The 22,129-nt window shown below is 45.4% G+C and overlaps 1 protein-coding gene across 1 annotated transcript in view; it reads left to right on the top strand.

Annotated features, from left to right (window-relative positions):
- Positions 1–21,568, top strand: part of LOC119427223 (katanin p80 WD40 repeat-containing subunit B1) — a 62,792-nt gene extending 41,224 nt beyond the window's left edge. Inside the window, exons 5-8 of the mRNA XM_037694807.1 lie at positions 8,486–8,586; positions 8,678–8,719; positions 8,921–9,004; positions 21,434–21,568. Coding sequence (XP_037550735.1) covers positions 8,486–8,586; positions 8,678–8,719; positions 8,921–9,004; positions 21,434–21,568 — 362 coding nt within the window. The remainder of the gene's footprint in view (positions 1–8,485; positions 8,587–8,677; positions 8,720–8,920; positions 9,005–21,433) is intronic.
- The last annotated feature ends 561 nt before the right edge of the window (positions 21,569–22,129 follow it).

Genomic DNA, 22,129 nt, shown 5'->3' with positions numbered 1-22,129 from the left:
ATCTTGCGACACCGTCGGACATGTAGTCGGACCGACGGAACTGGGACCTCAGTCTCCAGGCTAGGGAATAAGGAGGGAGAGTACCCAAGCGAAGCCTTAAAAGGGGACATACTGATGGCAGATGATACCTCAGTGTTGTGGGCGTATTCCACCCAAGGCAAATGGTCCGACCAGGTGGAAGGGTTGTCCTCAATAACGCATCTCAAGGCGACCTCCAGCTCCTGATTGCACCTCTCTGTTTGTCCGTTCGACTGAGGATGGTACCCAGAAGTAAGGCTCGTCGTGGCCCCCAGGCCCTGGCAAAAGGCCTTCCAGACCCGGGAGAGGAACTGGGGCCCTCTATCGGAGATGATGTCCGTTGGAATTCCATGCAGGCGAAAAACATGGTTAGTAATAAGTTTAGCAGTCTCAAAAGCAGATGGTAATTTAGGTATGGGAATGAAATGCGCAGCCTTGGAAAAGCGGTCCACGATAGTGCAGATGGTGTTATTGGAGAAAGGTGGCAAACCCGTGACAAAATCCATGGCAATATGAGACCACGGACGATGGGGCGTAGGAAGAGGAAGCAAGAGTCCTGCAGGGGGTTTATTGCTGTTCTTATTCCGTGCACATGTATGGCAGGCTGCAACAAACTCCCTCACGTCCCGGTTCATGTTGGGCCACCAAAAATACTCCTTGGCCAAATGCAACATGCGAGAGACACCTGGATGGCAAGAGAACTTAGCTGTGTGAAGCCAAGTAAGAACCCGACTCACCATCGAAGAGGGCACAAATGTCTTGCCCGGTGGACCAGCACCCGGGTCCGGTTCGGAGAGTTGGGGGCGTTCCGTATATCCTGTTCGATAGCCCAGGACAAGAGACCAACCGAGCATGTCGCCGGGAGTATGTCCTCCGTGGAGTCGGAACCTTCAGAGGAGGAGAATTGACGAGAGAGTGAATCGGGTTTTGTGTTCTTAGAGCCAGGGATGTACGTGATGGTAAAATTAAAGCGAGCGAAGAAGAGGGACCATCTGGCCTGACTTGAGTTGAGTCTCTTTGCCCCTTGGATGTAGGCCAAATTCTTATGATCAGTCCAGATGACAAAGGGCAGCTCAGAACCCTCCAGCCAATGTCTCCACTCCTCCAAAGCCAACTTAATGGCCAATAGCTCCCTATTACCAACATCATAGTTTCTCTCGGCTGGGGTGAGACGGCGAGAAAAGAAGGCACAAGGGTGAACCTTGCTGTCAGGACCTCTCTGGGAGAGGACAGCCCCCACCCCGGAATCGGAGGCGTCGACCTCAACAATGAACTGTTCGTGAACATTTGGGAGGGCAAGATGGGTGCCGAGGAAAACAATGATTTAAGCCTTTGGAAGGCAATCTCAGCATCTTGGTCCCATGCGAAGGAACGCAAGGTGGAGGTTAACCCAGTGAGAGGGGAGGCAATCTGACTATAATTCTTGATAAAGCGACGATAAAAATTGGCAAACGCGAGAAAGCGTTGTAACTGCTTTCTATCAGTGGGTCGAGGCCACTCGGCTACTGCCTTTGTTTTATCCGGGTCACACCGAACCTGACCTCTTTCAAAGATAAAACCAAGAAATGCTACCGAAGGGGCGTGGAAGGCACATTTCTCAGCCTTTATGAACAAGTTATTCTCTAGAAGCCTCTGGAGGACCGCCTGAACGTGTTTAAGGTGCTGTTCTTCGTCCCTGGAAAAGATCAAAATATCATCCAGATAGACGAAGATGTTAAGAAAATCCCTCAAAACGTCATTGACCAACGCCTGAAAGACTGCAGGGACGTTTGTTAACCCAAAGGGCATTACCAAATATTCAGAATGACCTATGGGAGTCTTAAAGGCGGTTTTCCACTCATCCCCCTTGCGTATGCGAACCAAGTGATAGGTGTTGCGGAGGTCTAATTTAGTAAAAATAACAGCGTCACTAAGTTGTTCATACATGGAATCCATTAACGGTAAGGGATATTTGTTTTTCACTGTTATTAGATTAAGACCTCTAAAATCAATGCAAGGCCTAAGAGTCTTGTCTTTCTTAGAGACAAAGAAGAACCTGGCTCCGAGAGGGGAAGTGGATGGCCGAATGATGCCAGATTTCAATGAATCATTAATGTATTGTGTCATAGCCTCTCTCTCAGGGCCCGACAGGTTAAATAACCTGCTAGAAGGTAGAGGTGCCCCAGGAAGAAGGTCTATGGCGCAATCGTACGGTCTGTGAGGAGGTAAGGAAAGAGCCTGGTGTTTGCTAAACACTCGTGCTAGCTTATGATAGATCTTGGGAACCTGAGAAAGGTCAACCTCCTCCTGGGTTGCCTCTTTACTAACACCAGGGGAGACGGCGGATGTCAAGCATCTCTCAGAACAGTTCTCACCCCATTTCTCGACCCTACCATCAGACCAATTTATAACGGGGTTGTGTTTCTTCAACCACGGAAAACCCAAGATAATTTGAGGTTTAAGAGAATCAAAGATAAAGAATTTGTCTCTCTCACGGTGATTACCTGACACAACAATTTCCATGTTATTAGTTTTACAAGAGATGGAAGAGATGGTCTGGCCTGTGAGAGCTGCTACTGCCATCGTGGGGTAGAGGGCAGTAGTTGAAATCTGAAGTTTATCGACCAGGCTCCGACTGATTAAGTTCTGTTCTGCTCCAGAGTCAATTAATGCCTGTGTAGAATAATTAGAATTATTAACACATAACGTCACCGGTAAACAAAAATTATGCTTGGAGGAAGAATAGTGTTTACCCACCAGAATCCTCCGATTTACTGATGGGCTCTGTTTTTTAGCCAAAGCCTACAGGAAGGAAGTTCATGCCCCTTCTTCCCACAATAGAGGCATTCGTTGTGAGAAATACGACGCTGACACTCCTCCGGAGACAGCCGAGTCCTTCCAATCTGCATCGGTTCGGGACCCGCCGAACCGGGAGAGGTCGACTGTGAGCTATTGTTGGGAACCAAATACTCACGGGAAAAGTAGTCCTCCTCTAAAACGTGCTCTCTGAAGCGATTATCAATTCTGGTGGCTAAAGTTATGAGCTGGTTGAGGTCGGATGGAACGTCACGGATGGCGAGTTGATCCTTAATAGGTTTGTTAAGTGCATGAATGAACGCACCTCGGAGAGCCGTCTCACCCCAGTCAGACTCCTCCGCCAAAATGCGGAACTGGATGGAAAACTCAGCCACAGTTTTATTGCCTTGTTTTAATGAGAACATCTTTTGCGACGCTTCTTCTTGCAACAGAGGTAGGTCGAATACTTGTCGAAAGTCTCTGAGAAAAGTGGAGATGGTTAGGGAATCGATGGTGCATCTACGTAAGTAGGAACACGCCCATCGAAGAGCTTCGCCATTTAGGGCGGAAATAATGAAAGTAATACGGGAGGCATCAGCTGAGTAGGTTATTGGAGCTCTATTGAAGGCCAACTCACGTTGAAGAAATCTGGCGCATTTTTCGGCTTTACCTTCGAAACACTCGGAGGGACGAATGTCAGGTTCTCGAAGGGGCTGTGGGACCGCGGGTGCCAGGGGTCCGGACGGACCCGGAGTCTGGGTCATCCTAAGCGGGGGAACCAGGTCCTTCAAACTCTGCTGGACAGAGTGAACCATGCCGCCGAGCTGTTGGAGGTTAGTTTGAATCTCCTGTTGTTGAGAGAGAAATTGTTGAAAAATAACATCATGCTCATCAATACGTTTACTTTGAGCCATTATGGACTGCTGTGTCTGTCCGTCTTCAGTTCTGCCTTGAGGGTCTGTTTGGCTGGGACATTCTGACATGATTTGATCAAGGATAAGACCCCCGATGGCAGAACCGAAGCACAGACAGATAACTGGGTTGCAAAAATAAACCTCTTTATTGTCTTTCCAGGGGAAAAGGGAGTGGAGCTAGGTTCTGCCTTGATACAGGAGCAGGGAAGGCGCGCTGTGTGGTTCTGGATTCCGGAGGACGTCTTGAAGAGAAGAAGGTGAGTACCTTTGCTGGTTTGTTGATGCTTCACTGAAGGAACAGAGAGTACAGGAGTGGGTTGGAGGTAGATGAATGGTTGAAGGGACATTCCATAGGAGGATCCTGCCTTGGTGTTGAAGCCTTGGAGGGCCCGAGACGAATCTTGACGTGGAAGTCAAAAAACTGAAAAACAACGAAGCGTGGAAGCTTGTTAGACCAACATTGTCAGGAGACAATAACAGGCCGACCATTACTTTACCATGTAAAGGGTAATGTCCCAGCACTGGAGAAGAGCCTGGCTGCAGGTTTTATGGAAGGAGCAGAACCCGTTCTCCAGAGCAGGCGACAGGTGAAGATGATGATCAATTAGTTCAGTGCAGCAACTGTGGAAGATAGTTAGTGGCAGGAAGGAAACCAGAACTCCCACATTCACAGTGTCAACAAATCCCAAAAAAGTTGAAACAAGTAGCAATAAGTGGCTGGAAGAAGGAAATTGAGCATATAACAAACAGTTGGAAGACCAATTAACACTAATTAGGTCAATTGACAACATGATTGGGTATAAAAAGAGCTTCTTAGAGTGTCAGTGTCTCTCAGAAGCCAAGATGGTAAGAGGATCACCAATTCCACCATTGTTGCGCAGAAAGATAGTGCAGCAATACCAGAATGGTGTTACCCAATGTAAAATAGCAAAGACTTTTAAGTTATCATCAACCTTGCATAACATCATCAAAAGATTCAGAGAATCTGGTAAAATCGTTGTGCGTAAGGGTCAAGGCCGTAAAACTCTACTGGATGCTCGTGATCTCCGGGCCCTTAAACGTCACTGCACCTCAAACAGGAATGCCACTGTCAAGGAAATAACAGAATGGGCTCAGGAATACTTCCAGAAAGCATTGTCAGTGAACACAATCCACCGTGCCATCCGCCGTTGCCAGCTGAAACTCTACAGTGCAAAGAGGAAGCCATTTCTAAGCAAGCTCCACAAGCTCAGACGTTTGCACTGGGCCAGGGATCATTTAAAATGGAGTGTGGCAAAATGGAAGACTGTTGTGTGGTCAGATGAGTCACGATTTGAAGTTCTTTATGGAACACTGGCGGCTGTGGCTGTGGTTAGAGCAGTCGTCCTCCAATGCGAGAGTTGGGGGTTCGAATCCACCAGCAGTCACATGTCGAAGTGTCCCTGGGCAAGACACTGAACCCCTCATAGCCTCTGATGTGTGTCCCATCAGTGTATGAATGTGATCTAAATCTCTGATTAGTCTTTTTAGAATGATTTGTTCAATTAGCTTTGTAGAGATCTTGTAGAGTGCTGTATGAATGGGTAAATGAGGACACAGATTGTAGTGTACAGGGCTTCGAGTATCTTGAAATAAGATAGAAAGGCGCTATATAAGTACAGTCCATTTACCATTTAACACTAGGACGCCATGTCATCTGGACCAGAGAGGACAAGGATAGCCCAAGTTGTTATCATCGCTCCGTTCAGAAGCCTGCATCACTGATGGTATGGGGTTGCATGAGCGCTTGTGGCATGGGCAGCTTGCATGTCTGGAAAGGCACCATTTATGCAGAGAGCTATGTTCAGGTTTTAGAACAACATATGCTCCCATCTAGACGTCATCTCTTTCAGGGAAGACCCTGCGTTTTTCAACCCGATAATGCCAGACCACATTCTGCAGCAATTACAACATCATGGCTACGTAGGAGAAGGATCCGGGTACTGAAATGGCCAGCAAGCAGTCCAGATCTTTCACCTATAGAGAACATTTGGCACATCATAAAGAGGAAGGTGCGACAAAGAAGGCCCAAGATGATTGAACAGCTCGAGGCCTGTATTAGACATGAATGGGAGAGCATTCCTATTTCTAAACTTGAGAAACTGGTCTCCTCTGTCCCCAGACATCTGTTGAGTGTTGAAAGAAGAAGGGGGATGCCACACAGTGATAAAAATGGACTTGTCCTAACTTTTTTGGGATTTGTTGACGCCATGAAATTTGGAAACAACAGATTTTTCCCTTAAAATGATACATTCTGTCAGTTTAAACTTTTGATCTGTGATTTGTGTTCTATTCTGAATAAAATATTATATGTTGGCACCTCCACATCATTGCATTCAGTTTTTATTCACAATTTGGTTAGCGTCCCAACTTTTTTGGAATCCGGTTTGTAATATGGTGCATTAAACAGCAGCCTGAACCCGAGTTTGTTCTGAGCAGATGGATATAAATATAGCAGCTTAAAGGCAGCCCGGATAAAGTGACGTATCTCCAATTAATTCAATTCAGGTTGTTTATTTAGCGCTTTTTCCTATCAGTTTGGCAGCCAAATCCCTTCCTCTGCATGCCTTTCCCTTTAAAAGGGCTAACAACAGTTGTTCATACCTAGGAATCCAAATCGCACATAAGATTGAAGACCTCTTTAAAGCCATCTTTTCTCCCTTGTTAATAAACTTTAAAGAAGACTTTGAACCCTGGTCCCTGCTTAAACTATCTTTGGTGGCTTGCGTTAACTGCTTTAAAATGAATTGGAGGAATGGCCTTACCCAAACTTACGTACAACTACTGGGCCTCCAATACTAGATTTTTTAAATATTGGCGCTACTGTGGGACTTCTCCCCTCCCCGACTGGTTAGCTGTGGAGACAAATTCTGCAAAACCTGTTTCTCTCACATCTCTGGTGTATTCACTAATCCAATCCTCCACCTCTGTGTATACAAAAAACAAAATAGTCCAAATTTCCCTTAAGATCTGAACCCTGTTACGGCACCATTTTGGCCTACAACTATTATCTCCTCATGCACCTATTACAGCAAACCATACCATTTGCTCCCGCTCTGGTAGATAAAACCTTCACAACTTGGTCTGATCTTGGCATATGGACCTTCAAGGATTTATTTGTTGATAATGTTTTTGCCTCCTTTGCACAACTATCAGAAAGATTTGCTCTTCCATCACACCACATTTTTAGATATCTACATATTCACAGTCTTGCCCATAGTAACTTCCCCACTTTTCCCCATTTGCCTGAATTCTTGGATTCCTTGTTTTTGTCTACCCCTGGGCTGAAGGAATCTATTTCTACTCTTTATAATTGAATCGCTTCATTCCGTCAGAGCTCTTTAAACTCGATTAGGAGCCTTTGGGAACAAGATATTGGGGACAATATTTTTGATGAGCTCTGGTCACGTATTCAGACACGAGTACATAAATCCTCTATTTGCGCGAGGCACTGTCTTATCCAGTGCAAGCTGGTGCACCGTGTGTATTATACTAAAGCCTGTTTATTTAAGATTTATAGCACGGTCTCTCTGGCTTGTGACACATGTCAACAATCCCCTGCAAATTTTATACTTTGACAGTGCCCTCAGCTTGATACCTTTTTGGACGGAGATATTTGCTGCTATTTCTGAGGTGGTTGGAAGAAAAATTGACCCCAATCCCCTGAGCGCCTTGTTTGGAGTCTTTTCTGGAAGACCCCACTTAACCCCATCTCAGGGTCATTCTCTAACTTTTATGAACATTATTGCACGGAGAGTGATACTACTTAAATGGAAATTGCCTCATCCCCACTCTTTTTTGCTCTGGCTCAGGGATATTCTTTATTTCCTTAAACTTTAGAAAATCAGGATGTCGCTGCATGGCTCTTCTGAGCAATTTGCACGTGTTTGGCAACCATTGCAACTTTTGGCTAAACGAATCAACTTTTCCTCTGTTCCTGATTAACTGATATTGTTTTTATTTATTTGTTTCTTACCGTTTTTTTTTTTTTACTTGATATACTGGCAACGGTGGGCTGTTTTCTTTTTGTCTTATATCCTTTGTTTGTTTTAAGAGTGGAGGCTGTTTTTTTTTTTTTTTCTCCTTTATTCATTGTATTGTAGGTGTGTGTGTGTGTGTGTGTGTGTGTGTTTAAAAAAAACAAAAAATAAAAGTAAAAAAAAAAAAAGCTGTTGTGGACACTACAGATTGGGTGAAGAATCTCAATAAATATTGTTTCTTCTCATCAAGGTCTTTTGAATTACTTTTTGTCTGACCCCTCCTCTAGGCTCAGTTTGCTATGAGAGTCCCTACCAAGGATTGTTGCTCCAGACAGTATAGCCATAACGAGGGTTCTCAAATCCCTCCACCAACATTGAGGTGGTGATTCTGCACAGAACCTTAAAGATAATATAGAATATAAAATGGTGTCTGTTTATCTTTTTGTCCAGATTAAAATAATAAAATGTTACTTTTAAAGTTATTGTAGCCACAATCTAAACGTACAGGGGTCTTTCTGATATTTTATCTAGAAAATGTTGTGTCATTAGAGGTTTGTTTCAAGTTGATCTAAACGTAAAACTGGTGATGTTTTCTAGTTTTTCATGCTGTCTTTAGTGGCTGAACCTGAACCTGGGTGGGTTGTGCTGAATGTTTGTTGTTTTTGTTCATCTTCTGTAAAGAATGAGGTTTCTTAATCAATCAATTTTAACTGTCAGGAGATGTAAATATTTTGATGTCGCTGCACCTTTCTGCTAACGTGTTCTGCTTCCTGTCTCCAGTGTTACGCACTCTGATGGGACACAAAGCCAACATCACCAGTTTGGGTTTTCATCCGTTTGGAAACTTTCTGGCCTCTAGCTCCATGGACACGAACATAAAGGTGTGTTTGTTCATAAAAATAAGTGCTCATATTTGAAATCAATATTAATGTTTTTGACCTGTTTCTTTGTTAAACATCAATGTTTTGTCAGCTGTGGGACATCCGGAGGAAGGGTTACGTGTTCAGGTACAAGGTAAGAGGTGTGTGTGTGTGTGTTGGTAGAGACAACAGACTCATTATGAATGTTGTGCTTTTTATTGATATAGTCCAAAAGTCAGACAGCATCAACTCTAATCCACTCTGGATTAATATAAAGAACAAACATACACCAGAACTGATAAATCTATTCTGTGTTTGAGAGTGAAAGTTTTGGACGTAATGGTTTGTGTTTCAGGGTCACACCCAGGCCGTACAAAGCCTGGCATTCAGTCCAGATGGGAAGTGGTTGGCCTCAGCAAGTGACGATGGCACTGTAAAGGTACTGACCCAGTTCACTACATTCTGTCAGAATTCAGAACAAAACCAAGCTGGGTTTGAGAAACTGGAAAAAAAAACATGAGTGGTTTGGTTTAAAAAACTAAAAAAATGTAAAAACATTTCGTCTTTCATCCGAAAGACTTCTTCAGTCGACTGAAGGACTGAAGAAGTCTTTCGGATGAAAAAAGAAACGTTTCGACAATTATTATTTTTTTTTTTTAAACCCGTCCAGAGGACCAGACTTAACTTTTTTAGATTTTGCTACCACTTTGAGCATGCATCAGGATACATGAGTGTTTGGGTTTTACTGCAGAATCTGCCTCTATTTGTTCCTAAACTTGGTCAGACTGAGGCCCAGATTCACTCGTTGCGCTGCAGGTGGTTTAGACTCCAACTTTGTCTTCATTTTTTCTTAACTGCTCCATCTCTGCATCAAATTCATAAAACGAACAGCACTAATTCTATGTTTGTGCATGCATGCCCTCCAATTTACACTCATTTAGTGTCTGAATGCAGCAGATCTCTGTAGTCTGCTGCACAATCTAAATATGACTGTCTGTCCAAATACATCAGCAACAGAAGTAACGGAATAAAGGTAAATGTGTTTTCTCACAGAGCTGTAGGCTTTAATAAAGTCCATACACCTTTAAAAACTGTAAGAACAGTGTTCAATGTGCTTGCAATTTTATTGGTTGTTACTGCATCCTTATTTTTAATTAAAAAAATTAAAAATATATATTTTAGAGTACAAGTTACAAGTTGTGCTCTTTCCCCTGCAGAGGGGTTTGATGTTTTTAGTGCTCCGGGAGTATGGTAGTTTAATGTTTGCCCTAGGTTTCTGGCACTGGGATGGGGCGTTGCATAAAGAATGTGTTCTGCCTTTAATAACAGTTTTAATTGTTGCTAAAACACTCTTTCAGTGTGGAGTGTGCTGCAACATTTGGTTTTTAATGTTCACTTACTTTTAGTGACAATGTCCATAAATTAGAATTTTCAAACATGACAACCCTCATAATGAGACATCACAAGTTAAAATGTGATTACAGTGATAAAACTCCTAAAAGCTAAAACTGAAAGGGTTATTTTTCCTTTAGATTTTTTTTTATATTCATAATTGTGATAATTTAAAAAATATATAGCATAGGCAGACCTTTGCACAGTACAAAATAACTTAAAAAATGCCATTTATATTTGCAAGACAGATTTCTGCCTTAATATGACTTTATTTCACTTAAAGGGATTATATATATTTTTTAAATCTGTTCATTTAGTCATTTATTACAATTTATTTTAAGTAGTTGTTTATTTATTGAATAGCATTTATCACAGTACACAATATGGTTTCAAATATTGACAAACAGCACATACAGATAACCAAAGCTTGTTAATCAGCTACAGGATCTAAATTAGCAGATATTTATGATAAACAAGAAACACTTGAAACTGACACTCTCAACATAGAGAACATCATGAATTTTTAGAAAGAACCCCCACAAGTTGAGCAGCGACACACCTCTGCATTTATTCCAGTCTTTCTCCTACCATTATACAAGCGGGGCGCCCCGCCCCGTCAACAGAACCAAGCGCCCCTTCTACCAAACCCCACCCCCAACCACCTGTCTGCACTGACGTAACGCTAAACTAGCGGCTCGCAATGCAGGAGTGCTAGCTAAAAAGCTAAAGGCAGCCTCTTCCTTCATGCTGAACCCTAACGCTGAATGCACCCCCGCCACTCGAAAACTGTTGGTACAAACAGCGCACAGCTCAGATTTGCATCTGTCTCCCCCCCCCCACCCCCCAAAAAAAACCTGTTGGTTCAGACAGCGCACGGCTGAGATGTGTGTCTGTCTCTCTCCTCTCACACACCCTGGTCTAAAACTGTAAAACTGTCAGTGCAAACAGTGCGCTGCTGCCTCTGTGTCCCCCACCCCCCCACTAAAACTGTTGGTTTAAACAGCGAGCTGCACAGCTTGGGACGAGTCTCCATTCACACACCCCCCAAACAAAAATCACGGACGAGATGAGCGCCCCGCCATGGCAAGTTATCTAGGGGAAACACTGTATTCTGATCATACTAATAAACATTTTTATGGTTAATATAGTTTGGTTCCAAGAACTAAAGCTGCAGAAATCAATAAGCTTACCTGAGAGAGTGACTGAAACAGAATGTGCACACTCCCACAGTGGCATCATCTCTGCTAGCAGGAGTTTGGTCATATGCACAAGTTGGACGTGTCTGTATGCTAATGATATTTGTCCATATGTACTAACATTTCATACAAAGTTGCAATAGCATGTACGAGCATATATGTATTTTTTACAAACTGTGATCTTTATAGTGGGACAGGCGGTTCCGTTAGGCCAGTCTGCTCTCCTTAGATAATGATTGAGAAAACGCAGCGATTGGGTGTCTCACTAAGGGTCATTCAGTCGCTATACAAATGGTGCAAGAATCTGGTTCGCAATGCTGGCAGTAAGTCGAACATCTTTAAGGTGGGAGTTAGATCCCACCAAGGAGACCTATTGTCACAATTCTGTTTGTAACTTTTATGAACAGATGTTGTCAGTACAGATGGGGTGGAATGGGTCCAGTTTGGTGACCTCAGGATTCCATTTTTGCTATTTGCTGCTGATGATGTCCCATTTATGTCATCAAACTGCGATCTCCAGTTTTTTACTGGGGCAGTTTTCAGACAAGTGTTAAGCATCTGGGAGGATCAGCGCCTCTAAATCTGAGGCCATGAGCCTCAGTCAGAAAAGAGTGGATTGCCCTCTCAACCCAGTGAGGGCAATCCACTCTTTCTGGCAATTATCCTCTCTGGGTTGAGGTGCTGCCTCAAGTGAAAAAGTTAAAATATCTCTAGGTTTTCGTTCACTAGAGATGGAAGAATGCAGTGCTAGATAGATTGATTGATGCAGCTTCTGCAGTATTGAGCACTTTGTACTGGTCCTTTGTAGTGAAGAGGGAGATGAGCTACAATGTGAAGCTTTTCGGTTACCTGTCGGTCTACGTTCTGTTAGTAAATTATCTAGACTGGTCCTAGGATTTTTGATCAGCTCAGAGATGGAATCATAATGAAATTATGACCCGGTTTTGACTGGGTTAAACGGGGCCAGCAACTCTAAAAAGCGTCTCCCAGGGATTCAATATCTGTCGAGGAATATAATTCATTTTGCTTGCTACATCATGTACAAAGGCTTTTGTAGCATCGTCTCATTTTTCCTTACACGTCAAACTACATAAGCTCGTTGAGATCACACTTAGTCACGCCCCCTCATACATGTGACAGGTTGTGCTCCCCTTCTGTGAAGGAGCAGTCTAGGGCCTATAAATCAGTAATGACACGGGACATCTGCCCCTTCTGGTTTCTGATCTCGTGTCATGTACCGGAGAGGCCTTGATTTTAATACAATTGGTAAAACTGAATTCACGTTTCCTTGATTTATTGTTAGTGTGAGTGCCGCTTCTGAGGGAGGTTCGAGTCAGGGGGAGCGACGTTGTCTGGAGGCGGGTCCTGAGTCTGAGAGGAGGCCTAAGGCCCATGACTAGCAGCAACTAGCTGTAGTGACGGGTGATCCGCAGCCAACTGCCGTTGTAACAGTTCCTACCCTCAGCTCTGAGTAGTGACCAAAAGAACAAGATATAGGATACAGGCAGTCATAATGAGTTTTCTCCACAGGGTACCTAGACCCTTATAAATAGGGTGAGAAGTTCAGTTATCAGGAAGTGTCTTGAAATACAACCACTGCTCCATTACATGGAGAGGAGCCAGTTAAGGTGTTTAGGGCATTTGGTAAGGATGCCTTCGGGATGCTTTCCTAGGGAGGTGCTTTGTGCATGCCCAGTAGGGAGGAGACACGGCAAAAGAACTAGGATACGGTGGAGAGACTGTCAATCGGTTGGCCTAGGAAAGCCTTGGAAGAACTGGAAGAGGTGGCTTTGGAAAGAGATGCCTAAGCCTCCCTGCTCAAGCTGTTGTCCCTGCCCCTGTGATCAGCTGCACAGACCAACCAAATTTAACATTAGCTCAGCTGTGTTGTTCAACACAAATGATAAAAATAAAAAATGCATCAGGAAACCTCATCCAGAAAAGGGAAACCAGGGCACCTCCCTGGCAGTGACGTGCAGTCAGGGGAGGCAGGTGAGGCAGTGCCGCACCTGTCATCATGACAAGTAAAATACTAACAATGATAAGAGAAAATACATTAAGCATGAATGCAATGCTGTTTTGGACACAGCCAGAGTTTTGTTTGTTTTTTAAACATATTTAATCTTGTTACAGACTTTAAATTGACAGGGAGTGAGTTCAAAATTGTGGATCGTCTCACAGAAAGAGCACTTTGAGCAAAAGTGGTTCTACGAAAAGGAACCTTACAGTCGCCATTTAAAGCCGCTCTGATAGATCTGCTGTAGCCCTGCAGTATCTGTATACAATTGCTTAATGGTTTGGGTGCAAGTCCATTTAATCATATGAAGATCAATTTTAAAAAATTGGAATTTATAAAATTGGAAAATTCTAGAATACCAAACTTAGCTAAACAATTACAGTGATGAAATCTGATTTGCTTTTGGTATAAAACTTTCAAGGCCAGATTGTAGAGACTTTCCAATGGTTTAAGTGTAGTTTGGTGAGTCTGTGACTAGACAGGAGCTCCATAAGACAAATGTGAAAGAATCATTGAGATGAAGAACATCTCTGCATGAAGTGTCAAATATTTTCTAATAATTTTAAAACAATTTATGTTGAAATATAAACTTCTATTCTGGGTTCATATATGGGCCAAGTCTGAAGAAATGAGAAGAAACCACCTCCACGTGGACCCACCACTTGCAGTGAGGTTCATCAAGGTCGGTGCTGTACATGCCAGGCAGCAGGCAAGGGAGGGTCCCTGGCTATGCCAATTCCTGGTGGCATAGACTAGCTCTAGGGATGTGGAACGTCATCTCACAGACAGGTGAGTGCATCAGTGCGGGATCTCCAATCCTGTTTGTGGTGTTCATGGACAGGATCTCAAGATGCAGTCATAGAGAGGTGGGTATCTGGTTTTGAAACCCCAGGGTCTCATCTCTGCTTTATGTACATGATGGTTCTGCTATCATCTTCAGGCCAAGACCTTCAGCGCGCACAGTGGCGGTTCACAGCCGAGTGTGAAGCGGCTGGAATGAGAGTCAGTTTCTATGTCTGAGGCCATGGTTCTCTACCAGAAACTTGTGGAATGTACCCTCCCAGTCGTGGTGGAGACTCTTCCACAGGTGGAGGAGTTCAAGTATTTAGGCATCTTGTTCACGAGTGATGGAAGAATGGAGCGGGAGATGTATTGACAAATTGGGGTCTTGTTCTCACTAATAATTGCATTGCTTCAGTCAGTCATGGCGAAGAAAGAACTGAGTCAAAAGGCAAAGCTCTTGATTATACTGGTTTATTTATGTTTCGACACTCACTTATGGTCATGAGGTTTAGATCATGGCCGAAGGAACAAGATCCCAGGCTCAGCCTTAATAGACAGGGAGAGGAGTTATATGTCATCCATAGGGAGCTTGGTGTAGAGTCATTTCTCCGTATGCTCTTCAATATCAAAGAGTCAGTTGAGGTGGATTGAACATCTGATTTGGACACCTCCCTTTCCATCTGGTAAGAGGCCCCCAGGAAGACCCAGAAGTCTTTGTAGGGATACGTAACAGCCTATCGTCCCTATTGGACTGCTAAAATTTGTATAAAAGGTTTTCTACTCACCTGATAAGATTCTAGAGGCCTCTGTAATCTGTATGGTACCGGTCCCTCGTCACTGAGGATATTTTAAATATTGAGCTTCCTTCTCCTGTTTCGGGTCTGAGAACCGGGTATCAGTACCAACTGAAGAATCCAGACCGGGTCCGTCCCTGAAACCGGTCTGACTCCCCACCACCATCATCTGGTTCTTTTAGTCCCAGATGGAAAGGAAACTCACTCTAACTCAAATAAATCAAGAGCTATACTTTCACTTTACCAGTTTAATGTCCATAAGGCAGGAAAAAGTTACAGTTTCAGCAATGAATGTCTCCAACCCAACACGGAAGGAGATCACGAACCGGAGAGCTGATGTGGATTAACCCTCCATCTTTTTCTTGGCCCTAGACTCAGCCTTCTTCTGGGAGCACAGCCTGTCAGAGTGAATCAGTGGGGTGACTATGTGTGACGTCATTGGTCTTATCTGTTTCTGATGGTGAAAAATGGGGTGAAAATAAATATGACTCCTTATCATGTGTTGACCCTGGGAAGCTCACTTAGAGCAGCTGGGCCCGTCTAATCTGTACAGAACTGGGCCATAACTAGTCCGTCTCTGTGCAGACAAGACCAGGGGGGGTCTCAGCATGATAAAGTAAGATACTCTAACAGTGTATCTTCTCTGGCCTGGGAATACCTCAGAGTCCCCCAGAAAGATCTAGAAAGTGTTGCAGTGGAGAGGTATGTGTGGCTTTCTCTCCTGGACCTGTTGCCTTTGCAACAACTACAAATAAATGGGGAGATGGAGACAGCTGTCTTATTTTGTTTAACTCAGTGTCAGTACATGTGACTGTCATAACATCTGTGACCTCCATGTAATAGTATGTTCTATTTCGTATAGGTTTCGCCCTTTAAGGCTGTCACTGGTGGGTTTTATCCCGTCATACAAAGCATCGCACTGAAAAGTTTAGTCCATGCCCACCTGTTGTGTGGGCCCCACCCGGTCCGTATAAATTACGTTAAGAGCGGGTAATCGGCTCCCATTTTTCTTCAGCCAGCTAATAGCACTGTCAGAAGAACAATGAAGGGAAGTTGTCCAGCTTGACCAGCTCAGTCTTTGTTAAGGCTGCCTGTGGTCCAGCCACGCCAACCTCCTGCCGTCCCGGTGAGTTCTCCTCCCAGAGGAGAAGCAGACGAGCAGCCTTGTTTCAAGGTAAGCGCCGAGGAATATTTCTCAGTGGCGGGTCGCTACACGCTGGACGATGCCATCGACCCCTTTTTTCCTTTTATCGCCGACTCTCAGAGAGAATCAGATGGTTCCTCCGGGATAGGCGACGTCAGCAGCAGCCCCTCACCCCCTCCTGGAGAGCGTAGTGTCGGAACGAGGGGGGCTGAGCGGATGCTCACCTCCCCCCTGGCTTTTTTCGCTTCGGCGACCACATCGCTCCCAGCCGTTGGTACCCTCCTCTTGGAGCTGCCTGGCATAATCCAGGAGGCGGCTGACATGAAGGGACTTTTTTCATCCCCCTCCTTCCCCTGCCTAGATCAGATGATGTAGTGGGAAGGTTTTTTTTGGCTCCACCCCAGCTCGCCGTCCTGATCCTATCTGGCCTCGTTTTCTCAGCAGTGACGTCCTACTGGAACGAGGCTGCAGCCGGACCTGGTAGACTGAGAGCGCCTGTTTCCACATCCGCGCCCATCACCAGAGTGGAGGGGTTTTACCGAGTGGAAATTCCACCCCCCCACCACCACCCCAGAGCCAAGCTTGGCGGAGGATCTCGGAGCAAAGATGTCCAGGTTGGACCAGCGTCCTGCGCCTCCGGGGAGGCATGGCCAGACGGTGACGTCGCTCTCCAACCGAGCTCACCAGCGTCTCACAGCGGTTTCTTCTCACACATCCTCCACACAAACGAGCCGGTGTCCTTAAAACAGGTTTTTCAAAATCACCGCAGCTCAAAGATAAACATGAGACACTCGCATGACACAGCAGTCGAAAGTGAATGTGGTCCGCAGAACGAGTCCAGTGGGATAACTCACTCTCAGTCTGAGCTGCACGCTTTTCACAGCAGCGATGTCAAACGCGCACTCCCGTGACGCCGGCAACCTTCACCCAAACGGCACTGCGTTGATGAAGGCGCGCACACCTCTCCCCAGCACGTCGGCTCGCATCAGCATGTATGTGAGACCGCAGAACGAGTCCAGTGGGAAAACTCACTCTCAGTAGGAGCTACACGCTTCTCACCGCAGCGTTGTCAAACGCGCAGCACCGGCAGTTTTCACCCAAACAGCGCCGCGTTGATGAAGGCGCACACACCTCTCCTCAACACACGCTGGTTCACATCGACATGAGTGTGAACCCGCAGCCTGAGCGAGACACAGAAGCGTGCTCAGAGCCCTTTCGAGAAAGCCTCGCCTTGGGTCACGCGGAGCACACTTCCGCGACGCATGACGGTGGTCGAGGCTGTAAACTGGCTGACGTCCGTAAGAAACATGACGCACCACATAAACGAGCCCCCACTCCACGAACGTTACGCTGAGTGGCAGCGGACGTGCTCTCTAGACAGTTGGATGAGCAGGCTGATCATTAGGGGTTATACGCTACAATTTGCAGCTCAACCCCCTCTGTTCGGAGGAGTTTTAGAGACGTTTCTGTCATCTCCAGACCAGGTGAACGCAGAAGTCCAGGAACTTCTGTTAAAAGAGGTCATTTACAAGGTTCCCGACGGAGAGTAAAACACAGGGTTTTACTCACGTTACGTCCTGGTTCCAAAACGGACCGGAGGAACAAGACCCTTTTTGGACCTGTCAGTTTTCAACAAGGCGATCATGGACAGACCGCTTCACATGTTGACAACCAGACAACTGTTGGACAACATTCAGAGAAACGATTGGTTTATCTCCATCGATCTGAAAGACACCTACTTCCACATACCGATCATCCCAAAGCACAGAAATTTCCTGCGCTTCTGTTTTCAAGGGATTCAGTATCAGTACAACAGGCTGCCGTTTGGTTATTCTCTCGCGCCTCGTACATTCTCAAAGTGTGTGGAGACGGCCCTGCAACCATTACACAGAGCAGGGATGATAATTTTGTTTTACCTAGATGACCTGTTGCTGCTGTCGCGCTCCAGACAGGAAGCAGCGGCGCAGACCCAGGTGCTGACGTCACACCTGCTAAATCTGGGCTTCGCCATAAATTGGAAAAAAAGCTTGATTCTCCCGGCCCAGACAATCGTTTATCTGGGAGTGGAGCTAAACTCGACCACCATGAGGGCTCGTTTATCACAGATGAGAATCGAAACTCTAAAAGACCAGCTTCGCCACGTAAGGCCTGGCAGAGTAGTAACAGCCATTTCCGTCATGAAGCTGTTAGGAACAATGTCGTCAGCTCACACAGTGGTTCTGCTGGGCTTACTCCACATGTGATGCCTCCAGAGATGGTTTGCTCGTCTGCGCGTGGATTCGGTAAAGCAGAAGAGACGGATGATCACTGCACCTCCCTCCGTGAGAACAGACCTCCGACACTGGGAAAACTCCCTGGTTCTGTCGGAGGAAGTCCCCGTCAGCAGACCTACGTCACACATGTCAGTCTTCACAGACGCGTCGCTGTTAGGTTGGGGGGGGAACATGTCTATCCCGAGCTGTAGGGGCGCTGTGGCCACCTCACACAACTGCTCATATAAATGTTCTGGAATGTTGCACGGTTCTGAATGTGATTCAACACTTTGCTTCTGTGCTGCGGAATCAACATGTTTTGATTCACACAGACAACAAGGTTACTGCTGCATACATAAACTGGCGGGGGTGTGTGCGCCCATCCCAAATGTTACACATTGCGAGACAATTACTGTGTTGGGCACACCAAAACCTGCTCTCCATCAGAACAGTGTACATCCCCGGTGTTCTGAACAAAGGGGCAGATGTAATGTCCAGGGGCGGTCCGCGTCACGGGGACTGGACCCTCCACCCCGATCTGATGGCTCAGATGTGGCAGAAATTTGGCAAAGCGGCTGTGGACCTGTTTGCAACACGAGAGAACGCTCAGTGTCAACTATGGTTCTCACTGAGCCCATGGGACGAACCACCGCTAGGGGTGGACGCGTTTGCTCACAGCCCATGGCCCAAAACGCTTCTTGATGCGTCCCCCCCACCTCCTCTGATATTATGGTTTCTGAACCGAGTTCAGGAGAAGGGATTGACGGCTCTCCTAGTGGCTCCCGTGCACGTGAATGCACCATGGTTCCCAGTTCTACGACGCCTGTTATCGGGGCGCTCGTGGAAACTGCCATGCAGGGAGGACGCTCTCCTCCAGGCGGGAGGAGCGATCAGGACTTACCCAGAAATAGGCCAGCACCTTTGGGTCTGGCCACTGAACGGATCCGCTTAGAGAAGGTGGGTTTCTCTCAAGATGTAGTGTGCACAATCCAGGATTCACGTGCTGCATCTACCACAGCACTGTACCGATCAAAGTGGACAGCTTTTCAGCGCTAGTGTACAGAGAATGGTGTAGAGGCCACTTCATGTCCACTAGGTAGCGTGCTGTCCTTTCTGCAGCAGCTGATGGGCAGAAATCTGGCATTCAGCACGATTAAAACGTACGCTGCAGCCATCTCTTCCTCTCACGAAGGTTTCGGGGACAGAACAGCTTTTAATCATCCGCTGATGAAGCGTTTTTTAAAAGGTGTACAGAGACGCAGGCCTGTTTTCACGCCCACTTGCTCCACAGTGGGATTTAACGCTGGTTCTGCGAGCCCTGATCAAAGCTCCATTTGAACCACTGATTCAGGTTCCAATTAAATTCTTGTCTCTTAAAATGGTAAATGGACTGTACTTATATAGCGCCTTTCTATCTTGTTGAGATTCTCAAAGCACTTTACACTACAATCTGTGCGCTCATTTACCCATTCATACAGCACTCTACTAGATCTCTACAAAGCTAATTGAACAAATCATTCTAAAGAGACTAATCAGTGATTTATCACATTCATACACCGATGGGGCACACATCGGAGGCAATGAGGGGTTCATTGTCTTGCCCAGGGACACTTCGGCTTGTGACTGCTGTGGGGTTCGAACCCCCAACTCTTGCATTGGAGGACGACTGCTCTAACCACTCAGCCACAGCCGCTCTGAAAACAGCCCTGCTTTTGGCTTTAACATCCGCTAAGGGGGTGATTGATTTATCTGCCCTCTCTGTCGCTCCGTCATGTCTCAGAATTCAGGCTGGCGGCAGCTCAGCTGATCTGAGGCCTAACCCAGTGTTCATGCCTAAAAACGTCACGAGCTCTTTTAAATCAAGAGCGATATCGTTGGAGGGTTTTTTCCCTCCCCCCACAAATCAGAAGAAGAAGTATCTTTCCTTCTTCTCTGTCCTGTGTGGGCGTTGACGTGCTACATAGCACGCATGGCCGCAATGTGTCAGACTCAACATTTGTTTGTGTATTATAGAGATGCATCTGCAGGTTGCCCATTATCCACCCAGCGCCTGTCACACTGGTTGTGTGAGGCCATTTATGAAGCCTACAGAGCATCAGATTTAGAGCCTCCTGATAACCTCAGGGCGCACTCGACCAGGGGCATCGCATCTTTGACTGCTTTGCATAATGGTATGACAATGCAGGATATTTGCACCGCGGCCGCGTGGTCAACACCCTGCTCATTTATTCACTTTTATCTACGTGATGTGACGGCTCATTCCATGACACATTATGTCCTTAGTGTTTTAACAGAATGAATATTGTTGTTTCATGGAACCTCATTTAAACTCACATCTGACTGCATGCATTTACAGTGTGATATGTTATCAGTCGCAGGTTGTGACTGTTGTTCTTGTTCTATTGTCACTAATCAGTTCATGACTATTGTTACCAATCAGTTCATTTGATTAATAATCAGTCCACTTGTTATTATTAATCTGTTCATATTGATCAGCCATGGATCTGTTTGGTTCACGGCCTTTTTTCAGCATCTTCCTTTTCCCCATTGAAAGCTTTTCCGGGGCGTTCATGCACTCAGAACGCATAGCTACATAGCACGCGTCTGTACGCACATGGAGAGCTGAATGACAAGACGTTTTTGGGCAAGCTGGCGCTTCGTATGGTGTTCCAATGGACCCAGTGAGGCGAGGACTACATCTGCTTCGCCCTTTAACCCACCAGCGACAGGCTTAAAGGGCGAAGCTTATACGAAATAGAACGTTGGTTACGTACTGTAACCCCAGATTCTATGAGTATAGGCGTAGCCCTTTAAGCATCGGGCCTCACTGGGTCCTAAATGGCTGAAGAAAAAGCTATTTGGGAGCCGATTACCCACTCTCAACGTAATTCATACGGACCGGGTGGGTCGCACACAACAGGTGGGCACGGACCAAACTTTTTAGTGCGATGCTTTGCATGACGGGATAAAACCCACCAGCGACAGCTTTAAAGGGCTACGCCTATACTCATAGATTCTGAGGTTACAGTACGTAACCAACGTTTGGTGCAGACTGGACAGCCTGTTGTCTTTTACCTCCTGACTTCAGAGAAAACCAAGTTTAGTGATTGGGCTCCTTAAATTTCCAGGTATCACAACCTTATAACAGGTGTCATAACAGGTGCCAATTTAGAGCTACTGTTGTATTGTAGTGCAGCTGACAAGACAAAACCACAGACTGTACCTGACTGGGAGCTGAGAGTAACAGCTCCAGTACCAACAAATCGAGATAATGCGTCTTGTCTTTGCAGCTCTGGGACCTGTATCAGGGGAAAACCATCACAGAGTTTACATCTCACTCTGCAGCTGTCAACTGTGTCCAGTTTCACCCCAATGAGTACCTTCTGGCATCTGGCAGCTCTGACAGGTCCGACCACACCATCTGAACACAAACAAATACACACAGACTTTCCTTCTCAGTCCTCGTCATATGCTAACCTCCCCAACACCATTTTGTGTCCTAACATGAGTCGTAACATGATCAAAATGTGAATCCAGCATTTTTTGTTTTCTGAGCCACTCCTTTTAATGAAATGAACATCAGCTGTAGACATATTTATTGTTGCTGTTTATATGTTGAGCATAGCAATTAAGTTTTCTTCTTTAGTGTTTTTAATGTTCATTATCAAGATAATCTTTATTTACATTAACAATACTCGTAAATAGGAAAAAATATATATCTGAAGAAATCAGGATAAATAGTTCAGTCTCATGTAAAGACATTAAGACTTTAAATCCATTTTTGATTTGTTTTCATTTATGAACCAGTGGTGGCTGTTGGATTTTTGTCCAGGAGGGGTCCTATCTATCTGTCTGTCTATCTGTCTGTCTGTCTATCTGTCCGTCCGTCCGTCCGTCCGTCCGTCTCTCCGTCCGTCCCTCCGTCGATACATATATATATTAAAAAAAAAATATATATATATATATATATTATATATACAAATATA

The sequence above is a fragment of the Nematolebias whitei genome, chromosome 2 (assembly GCF_014905685.2).
Source record: "Nematolebias whitei isolate Nwh7 chromosome 2, NemWhi1, whole genome shotgun sequence".
Taxonomy (NCBI): Eukaryota; Metazoa; Chordata; class Actinopteri; order Cyprinodontiformes; family Rivulidae; genus Nematolebias; species Nematolebias whitei.
The sequence above is the reverse complement of the archived record's forward strand: the minus strand, read 5'-3'. Positions and strand labels throughout refer to the sequence as shown.